This window comes from Geospiza fortis, unplaced genomic scaffold (assembly GCF_000277835.1).
Source record: "Geospiza fortis unplaced genomic scaffold, GeoFor_1.0 scaffold590, whole genome shotgun sequence".
NCBI classification, from domain to species: domain Eukaryota; kingdom Metazoa; phylum Chordata; class Aves; order Passeriformes; family Thraupidae; genus Geospiza; species Geospiza fortis.
Window position 1 is genome coordinate 768,198 of NW_005054402.1, and position 12,117 is coordinate 780,314.

The 12,117-nt window shown below is 39.8% G+C and overlaps 1 protein-coding gene across 1 annotated transcript in view; it reads left to right on the plus strand.

The window, feature by feature from the left end:
- Positions 1-12,117, plus strand: part of SHANK2 (SH3 and multiple ankyrin repeat domains 2) — a 271,596-nt gene that overhangs the window by 232,375 nt on the left and 27,104 nt on the right. The window contains 3 exon segments of the mRNA XM_031061167.1: positions 421-556; positions 2,296-2,376; positions 5,496-5,516. Of these exon segments, the coding sequence (XP_030917027.1) occupies positions 421-556; positions 2,296-2,376; positions 5,496-5,516 (238 nt within the window).

The following is a 12,117-nucleotide window of genomic DNA, read 5'->3' on the forward strand; positions in this document are numbered from 1 at the left end:
AGTGTTGCAGTGCAGTTTGAAGTATAATTGGCATGACCACAGTAACTGCTTAGGGCTTCATGTATTTCACTCTTCTTTTTCCATGGACACTCTTTGGGCCTCCTATGGCCCTGCTGCCTTTACTTCCAGGACAGGAGATCCTTCCAGAAACATGTAGAAGGAAAATTCTAGTCATTGTAAATAAAATAAGTAAAGTGCAGGATTTGGTTGAATTTATTTAGATGTGCATTTCCCAAAGGATTAGTTTTGTTTTCTGATCATCGTGTTAGCTATGCACTGTTCCTTAATTACATATTTTCATTAAAAGACAGTAACTAGAAATTCTGTTTCTATCTGTTCCTTCCACGTTCTTTTTATAAAAATGATAGAACAAAAATTTTCTGCATTTTTGGTCTAAAAGACTCCTTCCTTTCTGTGCAGGTTAATAATGAGAATGTAGTGAAAGTTGGCCACAGGCAGGTGGTGAACATGATTCGACAGGGGGGCAATCACCTCGTGCTGAAGGTTGTCACAGTAACCAGGAATCTTGATCCAGATGACACAGCAAGGAAGAAAGGTACATTTTTCTCTCTTCCTCATGGACTCTTCTGCTCTTCCTTCACAAAAAACCAAGAATGGGCATGAAATTGCTGTTTTCTAAATTCTGATTTATTAGACTTTGCTTCTCAATTTTGAAATGCCCTGTTCTTGTTTAATTTGGAGTGATTTAATTCTGTTGGGTTGGACATTAACATGTGGCCAAAAGAGCAATATTCTCTCATCATGCTTGGCATTAATCTTTATGAGTTTTTCACATGCATATGTTTGAGGGTCTTGTTGTAAAATTTCTTGCAGTAGTAAGAGAGGAAAAGCACTCAGAAGAGATGATCTTTTATTAATTTCAAATGTCCTTGAAATGGGGGTAGTTTAGCAGTGTTTCTCACCCACCCATCAAAAAAAACACCATGAAAACTTCACCCCAAAAAAAGAGGAAACAAAAAAGGAATTTACGCTGTTTCCTTCACCTTAGATGCCCCAGAGTTTGGTTTATCAGCTATGCTGGGAATTCATTAGGCTCTCATAATTATCATTAAGCAGGAAAGATTGCTGCTGCTCACTGGTGCTCCTTGCAGCTGCAGCACGCTGCTGAAAGTTCCTGTTCCTGCCACAGTGCCCTGAGTTCTCACTCACACACACCTGGCTCTTCAGCACGGGGCAGGTGAGGAGCTGGCACTGCAGGATCCCTCCTGCTCCACGAAATTAAAACTTTCTGGCTGTGCTGGAAGTGTTTTTCACCTCCACTGCTTATTAAAAATAATAATAATTAAAAACGAAACAAAAGAGTGAGACCAGCTTGTGGGGTGGAGGGGAAAGGCTGTATTAAACAAAATCATGGTCCTGCATTATATTTGGCTTGATGGAAATACTCTTCACACATTTTCAACCTTTTTGCCTCTGCCTTTTGGAATGTATCATATTGACCTTAAATGTAGTGACAGGACAAGAGGCAATGCTTTGAACTGAAAAGCAGCAGGTTTAGGCTCAATATTAGTGGGAAATTCTTTACTGTGGGGGTGGTGAGGCCTGGCACAGGGTGCCCAGAGAAGCTGTGGCTGCCCCACTCCTGGAAGTGTCCAGGGCCAGGATGGATGGGACTTTGAGCAACCTGGGACAGTGGAAGGTGCCCCTGCCTGTGGCAGAGGGGTTGGAACGAGATGATATTTTCTGACCACCAGAAATATTTGTTACCAGCATGCTAAAGCACAGGTGGTAGTTTCTGTGCTGGATTATTGCCTGGATATTTTAAGACCTTGCATATTCTGAGGATCACCCATTTCCCTTAGAGTGACCTTAACAATTCAAATCCATTTGAATGTGCTTTCCAGTATTTCTCAGATTGAACAGTTTCGTCAAAGATTAAATTAATCTGCCAGAGATTGGCTGGTGCCCAGGAGGTTTTTAGCCCTGCGTGTTTCTCAGAAGGGGCACCACTGCTGCGAGGTCCTTTCTCTAGAAAGTCCTTTTCCTGCTGGGAAACAGAAGTGCACAGTTATTTAGCTTTAAATGTTTCTATGTATCCTGTTACATAAAAGCTTGCGGATGTGTCAAGCAACCTACGCTAGAGCCAGAAACAGTGGAGAAATTCAGTCCATGAAAAGCATCTCAGGGCTGTTTCCTCCACATGTAGGTATTTATTCTCGCCTTATTTCATGGAGCTTATTCTTTTAAATGGCTATGGAACTGTGGCTGTGAGCACAGGGCTTCCAGAGGGTGTGTTTTGGCTGACACTTGTGTGTTTTTCTGTCCCATGCACAGCCCCACCACCTCCTAAGCGAGCTCCAACCACTGCACTGACCCTGCGCTCTAAGTCCATGACCTCAGAGCTTGAAGAGCTTGGTAAGAAAGTGTTTTTTGGCAAGCATGCTGGCTTGGTGGAGATGTAAATATCTATATGTCTCTATGTGAAGTTGATGAAGGGAGCTGCACTGTGTACAGTGTCTAGAGCAGAGGAGGTTTTAAGAATGCTGCATCTTTGGAGAGTTCAAAATGTGCATGACTCGCATGAATGATTTTTGTGGAGACTTGTGCCTTTACTGCTGCGCAAGGGAATGTTGATACATTTTATGCATCATCAAAGTTTGGCACCTCTACCAAAAAAAGAAAAAAAAAAAAAGGAAAAAAAGAAAATAATGCTGTATCATGTTTTGTTAGCTTTGCTTTCTAAATTTTCAGTTCATCTAATATTGTTTTATTTTAAATTTCTGTGGCCTCTCATTAGTGGATAAAGGTAAGCTGCCAGAAGCTGTTATTAAAAGCTGACAGTGTTAAAGCAGCTTCAACTTCAACTTGTTTCATTTGATCTGAAAAAGTGCATATTATGATATCACTTTGAATTCTGTGCATGAGATAAACTTAATTCCTCTCACTATTGGTAATAAAAATTATTGAGCATTCAGTATTTTATTTGCTAGTTTTGAGAAATGTGGTTGTAGATTCCTTTGCTTGATCATCCACATTCTAGATATGCATAATTCTTCAGGAATTTGTATTCATTTTCTAGAAATGAGGAAGGTAATTGTCCTTTTCTTCCTGGTTTTAATCTGTTAGGTCATTAAAAGGTAGAATTTCTGCAGCTAGACTAAGACATGGAAATATGAATAAATCATATATAAAAAGAGAAAAGCCCAGTGCATATTTCTATGTGGCTATAACAGTAAAACAGTGTGTTTAGCAAGTGAGAAATGGGTGTAAAACCAAGCCACATCCCTCACTGCAGAGTAATAGATGATAATAATCCACACAATAAAACCATTTTTCCATGTAATTCTACAATTAAATACTTAATTTTATGATCTTGGGGTTTTTCTCACATGGACTCATCTGAAGGCCAACTGGAAGGAATCATAGCCTTGTGGCCCCTTTTTTTCCCCTGTAAGTCAGTGGTTTTTGGGGCAGATGGACCCCATCCATCCTTTAGTGAGTCAAGTCATGTAACTCCAGTGGGAAGTCTCCCAGTAAAGTGGTGCTGAAGTAAGTAGTGTCTTCTCTATGGTCTAACAACCAAATGAAGACCAAAAAAACCACCCCAGTCTGATTATTTAGATCCAGTAAGTCTCAGAAAATTTGGTTTTTATATACAAGGGAGTTTAGAGCTTAACTCAAGGTATCATCAGCTTGTGAATGCTCCATCATTTTTCTTCCAGGATTAAAATGTAAAATATTATTTCTGGAGCACACTTTGTGGGTCTGGGTGTTTTTCATTTGCTTTTCTTTCATGGAGTGCTGAGAGCTTGTAAAACTTTGCTGGTTTATCAACCACCTTTCCCAAGGGGACAGCAATACTTAAGCACCATTTTTGCCCTTTTGTTATCCTCTTCTGCCAATTGCTTTCAAGCTGAGGATATTCTTCTATTTCTCTGGCTTTTCAATCCTCCACAGGAGATATTGATCTTAAAGCAGAAGCAGCACTTTCCTAGAGGAGAATAGCTTGTTAATAGTAATGTCCCCAGTGGAGACCATCATATTTTAGCTTTCCCACCCCCCTGCTCAAGCTGTGGCTCTTGCTCTGCCCTTTGTCCTCACCAAGTGGCAGAAACTCCTTTAACAAGCAGCCATGGGACAAATTTCCATTGTAAAGCACGTTTCCCATTCATGCCTTTATCCAGATGGGGCACACATTGCAGTGGCAGGAGTTTTCTGTTCTGAGAAATAGTCCTGCACCATGTTCCAGAGGTGTTTGCGCCCTGGGAAAGCTGTAGTGGTGGCAGAAATTTGCTTTCTTCCTTAAAAAGTCTGTAAATGCCACTTCTGTGAGACTCTGAACATTTGCCACCTTAGCAAACAATGTGACTGCTGTTCCAAAGAACATCTGTGGTCTACCTATTTTCCTATTTGTCCTGGAAAAGGGCTATTATCAGAAGGGACAAGAATTCTTAAATTGCACAGCAACTGAACAAACTTCCACAGGGAAAGTGTTCTCCCTATCATCAGTTAGAAGTTGTCTCCTGACATAAAACACAGCTTGTATGTGTGTATTTATCTATAGTTTATATATCCCTCTATGTATTTGTGTATATATTGGACATCTGTGAGAGCTATGAGAACACCCACATTTTTATAGCCATTAAAGTCTCTAATTAATGAGCATTCCTTTCATGCCATATATGTGCAAAGCAGATAGGAAGAACCTATAAATGAGCACTGTGGATGTTCTCATCAATACCTATGTGTAACCCTTTTTCCTGAGCTGGAGAAGCTCATGGTCTCAATGATGTCTCGTGACAAAGAATCCCACGGGCTAATTATGTGCTGTGTGCAGATGTATTTCCTTTTTATTGGTTTTGAATGTGATGCCTTTAATTTTATTGAATGTCCCTTGTTATGTAGTAGAAGAAAAATGTAAATAGAAACTCCTCATTTGTTTTCCCTTAGAATGCATAGTTTTGTAATATCTTCTAGCTAAGGTAAACATAATTATTTTTTTTTAATTATCCATCTTGCAGTCATTAGAGTCACTTCCTTTGCCTGGCTCTGAACCCTACTTGCAGTTTTATTGACATGTTTTGAGCTATTCTGTTCTTCACAATACAGAGCAGACCCTCTGAGCTGTTCTCTTTGAAATTAATTAATCCAAAAGATGCCAGTGTGCTAATGATTCCTTTCCATTTCAATCTGCAAAGATTTGGGAATGCCTGATGTTGTCATAGTTTGACAGCCCTGGTATCAATAAGTTGTCCCAATTACTGCTTTTGAAAAAGAACTTAGAAAAAAAAATTCTGCATGTATCCCTAATAACTGCAGGGGAGAAATTCCTCATAAACCCTGATAAACAGCTTGGCAAAAGCAGATTTTATCTACTGTGTTTGAGAGATACCTGTTTAGCAGAGGTGAGCAGGGAGAGACTGACATCTTAGAGGGAAGGATAATGTTTGCGCTCAAAATGACAGACAAGGATTTAGCATATAAAAAATTACCTTCAGAATTGATTCACAGTTCCTTCCCTTTCTATTTCCAAGCTTCAGTACGGAAGAAGAAGGGTAAGGGGAAGCATTTTGTCTCTTGTTTAACCTGTTTCTCACCTTTCCATAGTGAAGGATAATAACAATGTAAATGTTGGCATATGGTCCAGTTTATTTTATGGTGTCAAATGTACATTAATTATTGTATATGTTTTTTAGTTATTTAGTTAATAAATTGCAAACACACTTAAGAAACTCAAACAGAAGAGCACATTCGAAAATATCCCCTGCATTTCTTCCTTTTGTCTCCTTTCCTTGACCTTGCCTTTTTTTTCCTTCTCTGTACCCGACTCTTCTCCAACCCCTTCCATCTCATCTCCTCACAGTTCCTGTGCTGAGTGGCAGCCACAGAGAATTAGTGGCCAGTGGTCCCCCAGTGCAGTCCCACATTAGTGACCCCGCTCGTGTCCCGAACGGCCACACGTTCTCCCATGCCCACACTGTGTCTGGCTCAGGAATCAGGGATCTTGCACACCACACCTGAGCTTCTCACCCTCAGAAATGCTGCTCTGTCTGGTAGAACATCTTCCACGCTGTCCTGTATGCATGGAGTGCCCTCCCTGGACTGATTCATGAGGCCACCTACCACCTTCTCCTTGAAATCTCTCCCAAAGACCCACCTTCCCTAGATCCCCACTGAGCAATTATCCCAGCACTGATGGTGAGGCAGGGGGGCAGGTAGAAGTAGCACTGCTATTTTAATAGTTTTCATGAATGTATTTTTGTGTACAGTTTGTTTGTGTTGAGCTGTACTTTTTCCATGCTCCTGTACATCATTTTGCTTCCCTAGATTGTGAGCTCTCCCGAGCAGGGGCTGTTCATTTCCACCTTCTCATGGAGCCTGGCCCAAGGAAGAGTCTCCCACTTCCCTGAGCCCCTGGGTGGTAGCTGGTGAAAAACAGGCTGTGTCCTGCTCTTGGATGAGTTTCAGTGTCATGGAAAGGAAATCTAGGCTGTAGGCAGTGTCTTCTCTCAGCAGGGAAGCTTTTCCTTTTTGACATTTAATAGGATGGAATTGGGTTATTTTCCACTCTTTATTTTCCTGCTCTTTCCTGACCTCCTTTCAGGTGGTTAGCAGAGGTTCCAGCTAGGGATTTTTGCCATTCTCCATTCAGAGATTATGACAGAATAAACCACATTGCTACTGAAAAATACGTTTTGGCAGCATGTAAAAAAAATCTTTGTGTTGTTGTGTAGAATCTTCTGTCAACCACGAATTCAGTTTTCTGGGTCAGAGATGAGGGAGGCATTAAGATAAAAAATAATGGCTTCTGTGGTTCTTGTCTGACTGGTCTTGTTGATTATCTCTGGAGATGAGTTCTGGTTCATTGGGAAAGCAGGGGAAAGGCCGGCAGGACAGGACATAGGCTGTATTTTTTGGTACTCAGGATAGAAGATAGGGTATTTGTGTGTAAAAAGGTGATAAAACCCTTAGGTTTGGAGCAGCATGGCATAGGCAATTCTGTCATTTTACTGCAGTTACATAGCATGAATTTAACTAAAATTTAACTTCATCTGGGCCACTGACTTTCTGCTTGCAGTAGTTGCCTGACTCAGAGGTAGCTTCCAACCTTGAAATGCGTGTGTGGAAGGGTTGTGTTTCCAAGCTACTTTCTGGATTTTGTGGGATACCTGGGATGGGGGAGAGGTGTTCTTCTTTCCTGTGCCTTGTAGTTTTCCAAGAACTGTTGTAGGAGTAAGTCATGGCAACGTGTAAACCAAGAGTTGTAGCAGCAACTTGTTGGAGGCAGCACTTAAAATGTGATTCCATTAATACTGAACAATAACCAGGATATTCGTGCAGCAAATTGAAACGAAGGTTTGAAAACACTCTGAAAACGAAAGATTAAAGGAAAAATTTGAGGTCATAATTTTCATCATCATGACAGGGAAATAGGTATCATTAGAGCTTCAAAATTAATATTTTAAAAGTTTAAATAACTCTGTTCATAATAAGTTTATGCAGCTGGTGGAGAGCTTGGTTTCAAATGGCTTTTCCTTCAGTTTTTGTTTTGACTTATGAATAACTCCTGGTGGAGGGAGAATTTGAAAATTAAATGATCCTTAAGGAACACATCCATAAGCTAAGATCTGTAAATGTCTAGATACATGATTTAAAAGTTTCCTGCTCCTCAGCTTTTGCTGTCAGGAAATGGGTTTGATTTAGTGAGTAATTTGGGATTTTCAGTGAAAGCTGAAGTGGACAGCATTGAATTTTAAAATGCCTAATATAAAATCCTCTAAGAGAAAGGACAAAATGAAGAACAGAGCAGGTTAAATTTCCACAGTGAAATGGAAATGACAAATAATCCTTCTGCATCAATAAATAATCTGCTGGCAGTGTCACATGGGTGTCAGTTGTGAGCTGGGGTGGTGCTGTTAGTTCTTAGATTTGATATGGTAATCAATATAAAATATTGATATATACCATATACTGATAAAGAATGTGTGTTGTTCCTGGTCTTTGGGCTTTGGTGTGGGCTGCAGTACAAGCTACAAATAAAGGATTTTCTCCTTTGAAGGGTTTAGATTCTATCACCACCTCACAGATACACAATAACTGTGGTATCATCAACACAGAATATTGTTACCTGGCATCAAGTCTGACCAGCATTTGAATAGAAAAATATCAGTTGATGGCATTCAAAAGAAATATTATTAGCTCTGTCTGCAATAAGCATTCCCACTTCATCCCATTCCTGTTGTCCATTGTTTCAAAGGTGGCACGTTCCAATGGCATCTGAAACAATGAAATTGCAGAGCAAATACATATAAATGAATGCCAAGCAGTGGATTAGCTCACAGTGTTCTGTTCTGTTTGAAGAGACCACTCCCAAAGCCGTCTGGGTTCAAAACTCACTCTCTTTATTTCACTGTGGTGGAGTTGATGATGGAGATTTGTCTGCAGGGAACAATGGGAATACCACCAAAGCAACTTTTACAGCACTCACCACAGCAGCTCCTGAGGTAGCTCCCAGCACCTGCAGTACTTCTCTGTAGGAAGAAGGTTTTCAGATCTTCGCCAGACACTGTTTCAGAAGATGAGAGCAAAAGGCATCAGGCTTCATGAAGAATTCTTGAAGGTTATCCCTTGTAAGTAATTGATTCACATTACATATTTGAAATTCTAATGAAGTGGCAGTGTAGTAATGAGGAAGAGGTTGTCATCGGGTTGTCATTTATCTCAAGCAGAAAGCAGTGACTCTGGGTGGAATTTGTCAAGTCTCTGTGAAGAAATGCCAGCCCCATTTGTGGTTGGTGCAGCAAGGCTGCAGATTTCATGGCTTGTAGTGTAACTCGGGGAGTCCACAGCAGCGTAAGTGTAGGATTAGGACCGTGGCTATAAGTACTTGTAAAACACTTTGTGAGAGCAAAGTATTGAAAATTGTATGTTTCAAAAAGGGAACAATGCTAAACCTGTGTATTCCACGAAACATAACTTGGCAATGTGCTGATTAGCAATTTGTGCCACAGAATCCAAACTTAACAGGTAACTCCTGGTACTAAAGACTTCTTCAGACCAGGATTTACCTTTCATGAGATGCTTTAACATTTTGGAAACACTGGGAATCCTGAGTAGAGGCTGCTTGAGTCTGTATGGGTATTCTCATCTACACCGTTATTATTTTGAATTTATCAGCTTATTCTTGAGGATGTAGTGCCCTGTCATGATACTTGTTTTTCTTTACTGCAGGACTGTAATTGAAAAGGTTTTCAAAACCTTTCTGCATCAGCCAAACAAGACAATGGTACAAAAGAAGTTGGAAAAGGAATTGTAAGTGTTGCAGAAAATGTGGGGTTTGTAGCATTTGCAAAGAGACACATTAAATACATTGGTTTATGTGAGTGTGACTATGCTCAGATATTGTCAATTTAATATCTAAGCACAAATTCAAAATCATGAGGGCTTGAGGAACAGTTAAAATTGCATGTGTTTCCCAATATGGCACACTTAGGGCAGTGGAAAACTCTTTCAGCACTTTTAATGTGTTCTCTCTCTTTTTCAGGAGCCAGGGAGATGAAGGACTTATCTCCCTCATCTCAAAACTCCCTTTGCTGCTATTTTTTTTTCTTTTTCCTTCAAATGTTCACCTACCCATGTTAATTAATTTCCAATCTAATTAAAAATAAATTGTTTTAGATAATTCCTCATAGTTTGTTTGGTTTTTCCCCTCGGTGTGGAAGCGTGAGAGTTAAGTAAGACCAGAGAATGCTGTAAGTGTCTTAGATCCTCCACTTTCTTTTTGGTTTCTTTGATTTGATTGCCTTTCTTTTGTGACTAGGCCAAATTTTCAAATGCTGTCTCTTAAACAGAACATCAAATTACCATTTAAATTCCACCTGGCTTGCAGGGTAGGAGTGGGTATTGACTATATTCTCTGCTTTGTTTTTGTTCTTGAACAGAAACCACTGTTAGACAATGACCATTCCTCTTTCAAGGTAGGCTGAATTGCAAGGCTTCAGCATTGCAGGTGTATTTTAAATGCCTGTATCATTATTTTCTTAATAATGAACATGCTGTTAAAGAGCTGGTACTTGAAAATTATATCTCTAGAAAGAATTTGAACATATCCGTTTTCTGCCTTCCTTAAAAATTACTTTTGATGGTGTGGTTATAATGTGTAAATGTGACTTGTGTAATAATGTGAAGCTATTTTCAGCCCTAGAAACACAAATAAGGCTTTCCTTCAAGAAAGTTTTGAGAGCTCTTTATTGTGAATACCTACAAAGCATTTTCATAAATCATGTAATGGTATTTATAGATACTCAATGTTAAATGATTAATTTTAGTAACTAAAGTTTTTATGTTTTATTGATTTATTTTATATATTTTATTATTTTATTTTAGAGTACTTTGTAGAATTTACAGTGTCCCAGAGAACAGACAATTATTTTTAGTTCATTTTCATAGAAGGAAAGTGTTTCAAGTGCCTTTTGTGTTTGACTGTATTGCAAAGCGCTTTTATTATTTCCTCATTATGCTGACTGCTAAAATAATATTCTCTGCCTGTTGTTTGCAGTGTGGCAAATGTGTGCTTTGGGCATTGTGATTCAAGCACAATCCTGCAAATTGTTAATTTGGGGTGGGGCTGGATAAAGGTAATTCCAGATTAAAATATAGTGGTGGCAGATTGACGAGGATTAGCCTAATTGTCCATGTGAAAACTCAGGTCATTCCATTTCTGTATATTTTTAACCATATATTTACAGGACATAACTGTAGGCTGATCTTGTTGTTTCCTTCCTCTAATTTTGATCATAAACAACTAATTTGGATTTAGAACTTTACCTTTAATGTTCTTACTCTGAATCCATGCTTCAGCTAAGGCTAGTCTTTAAATCTCAGTGGTGTGTTGAAGGCCTTGTTATACTTTACTTACTTTTGGTCTTTGATGAATTTTTACACATCTGATCCTGTTTGAAGAGCTGAAAAGAAAGCCATTTGTTCTCAGCGGGCACAGATCCATTTTTCACCATTTTAACCAAACGTGAGTCACCTGGTTTTCCCCCAGGGACACTGTCAGGTGAAATTGCTTCTGTGCCAAGCAACTTTATCAGATATGAACTCCTGTGCTCTGACCAAGCTCTCTTTTGAAATCAATAGATTCTCACCTGCCCATTAGCATTGGGAAGGTGGTCCAGAATTTTTGTTCATCTGCTTCTTTGAAAGCCTTGCCCAGATCCCCAGACCCACTGTTTACCCAAGTTATCCTTTAGTAGCTCTCCCACCCACAGACATTCCCCCTGAAGTTTTTATCCAGTTACTTCCCAGCTATTCTTTTACAAATTAAGCAGGGCAAGGCCTTTGGCATATATATGGGAAGTGCCAAAAACCTAAAAGGAATGCAGTGCAAATAATTGCACCCACTTGATTTAGATGCTGCTTTTTTTTTTTTTTTCCTAGACATGGAAACTTAATTGTATGCATAATCACTCCTGGTCTTCATGCTAAAAAAAAACCTACTTGTAGTTAAAAATAAAAGAAATTGGGATAAAAAAATGAATCCATAAGATCAAAGCAACACCACAGCCATATTTAAAAGGCATTTCAAATAGGCATTTCAAATATGCACATGTGAAGACCACCTCTTTAGTTTTGGTGCAGCTGCTGTAACCTGTTTTTGCAGACAAGGAAGCAAATTTTATTTGCTAACGAAGGAAATTAAAAGAAACCTACAAACTCGTATTTAGGGGAGGCGATGGAACAAAACCCTTGCATGTGCAGTGCCTGACACTAAGGGCTGCGTGCCCAAACCTGTTGCCACCAAGGAAGAATGAATGTCCTGTGTTCCCATCACTTTTCCAAAGGAAAAATGCATGTGCCCAGTATTTGCCTGCAGATGCTGGACCAGGTGGGTGATCCTACAGCACTGAGGTGCCATTGGCATTGTCTGAAGTGTTGCATAATGCGCCTGGTACAGTTTCTGTCTGTATCTATCTTAGGTATTTACAAGGCACCTATCACCTTGGTACCTAAGCAGTTTGAGAAATGCACCCACCCCAGGAGGGATGATGAGATACAGACAGAGGCCCAGGTCCAGAGCAGCAGAGGCAGGGCCCGGGAAGCTCCCCCGCTGTGTTCCCGCTGTTGTTGGGCTCCTGGCCCTCTTGTTGTGGC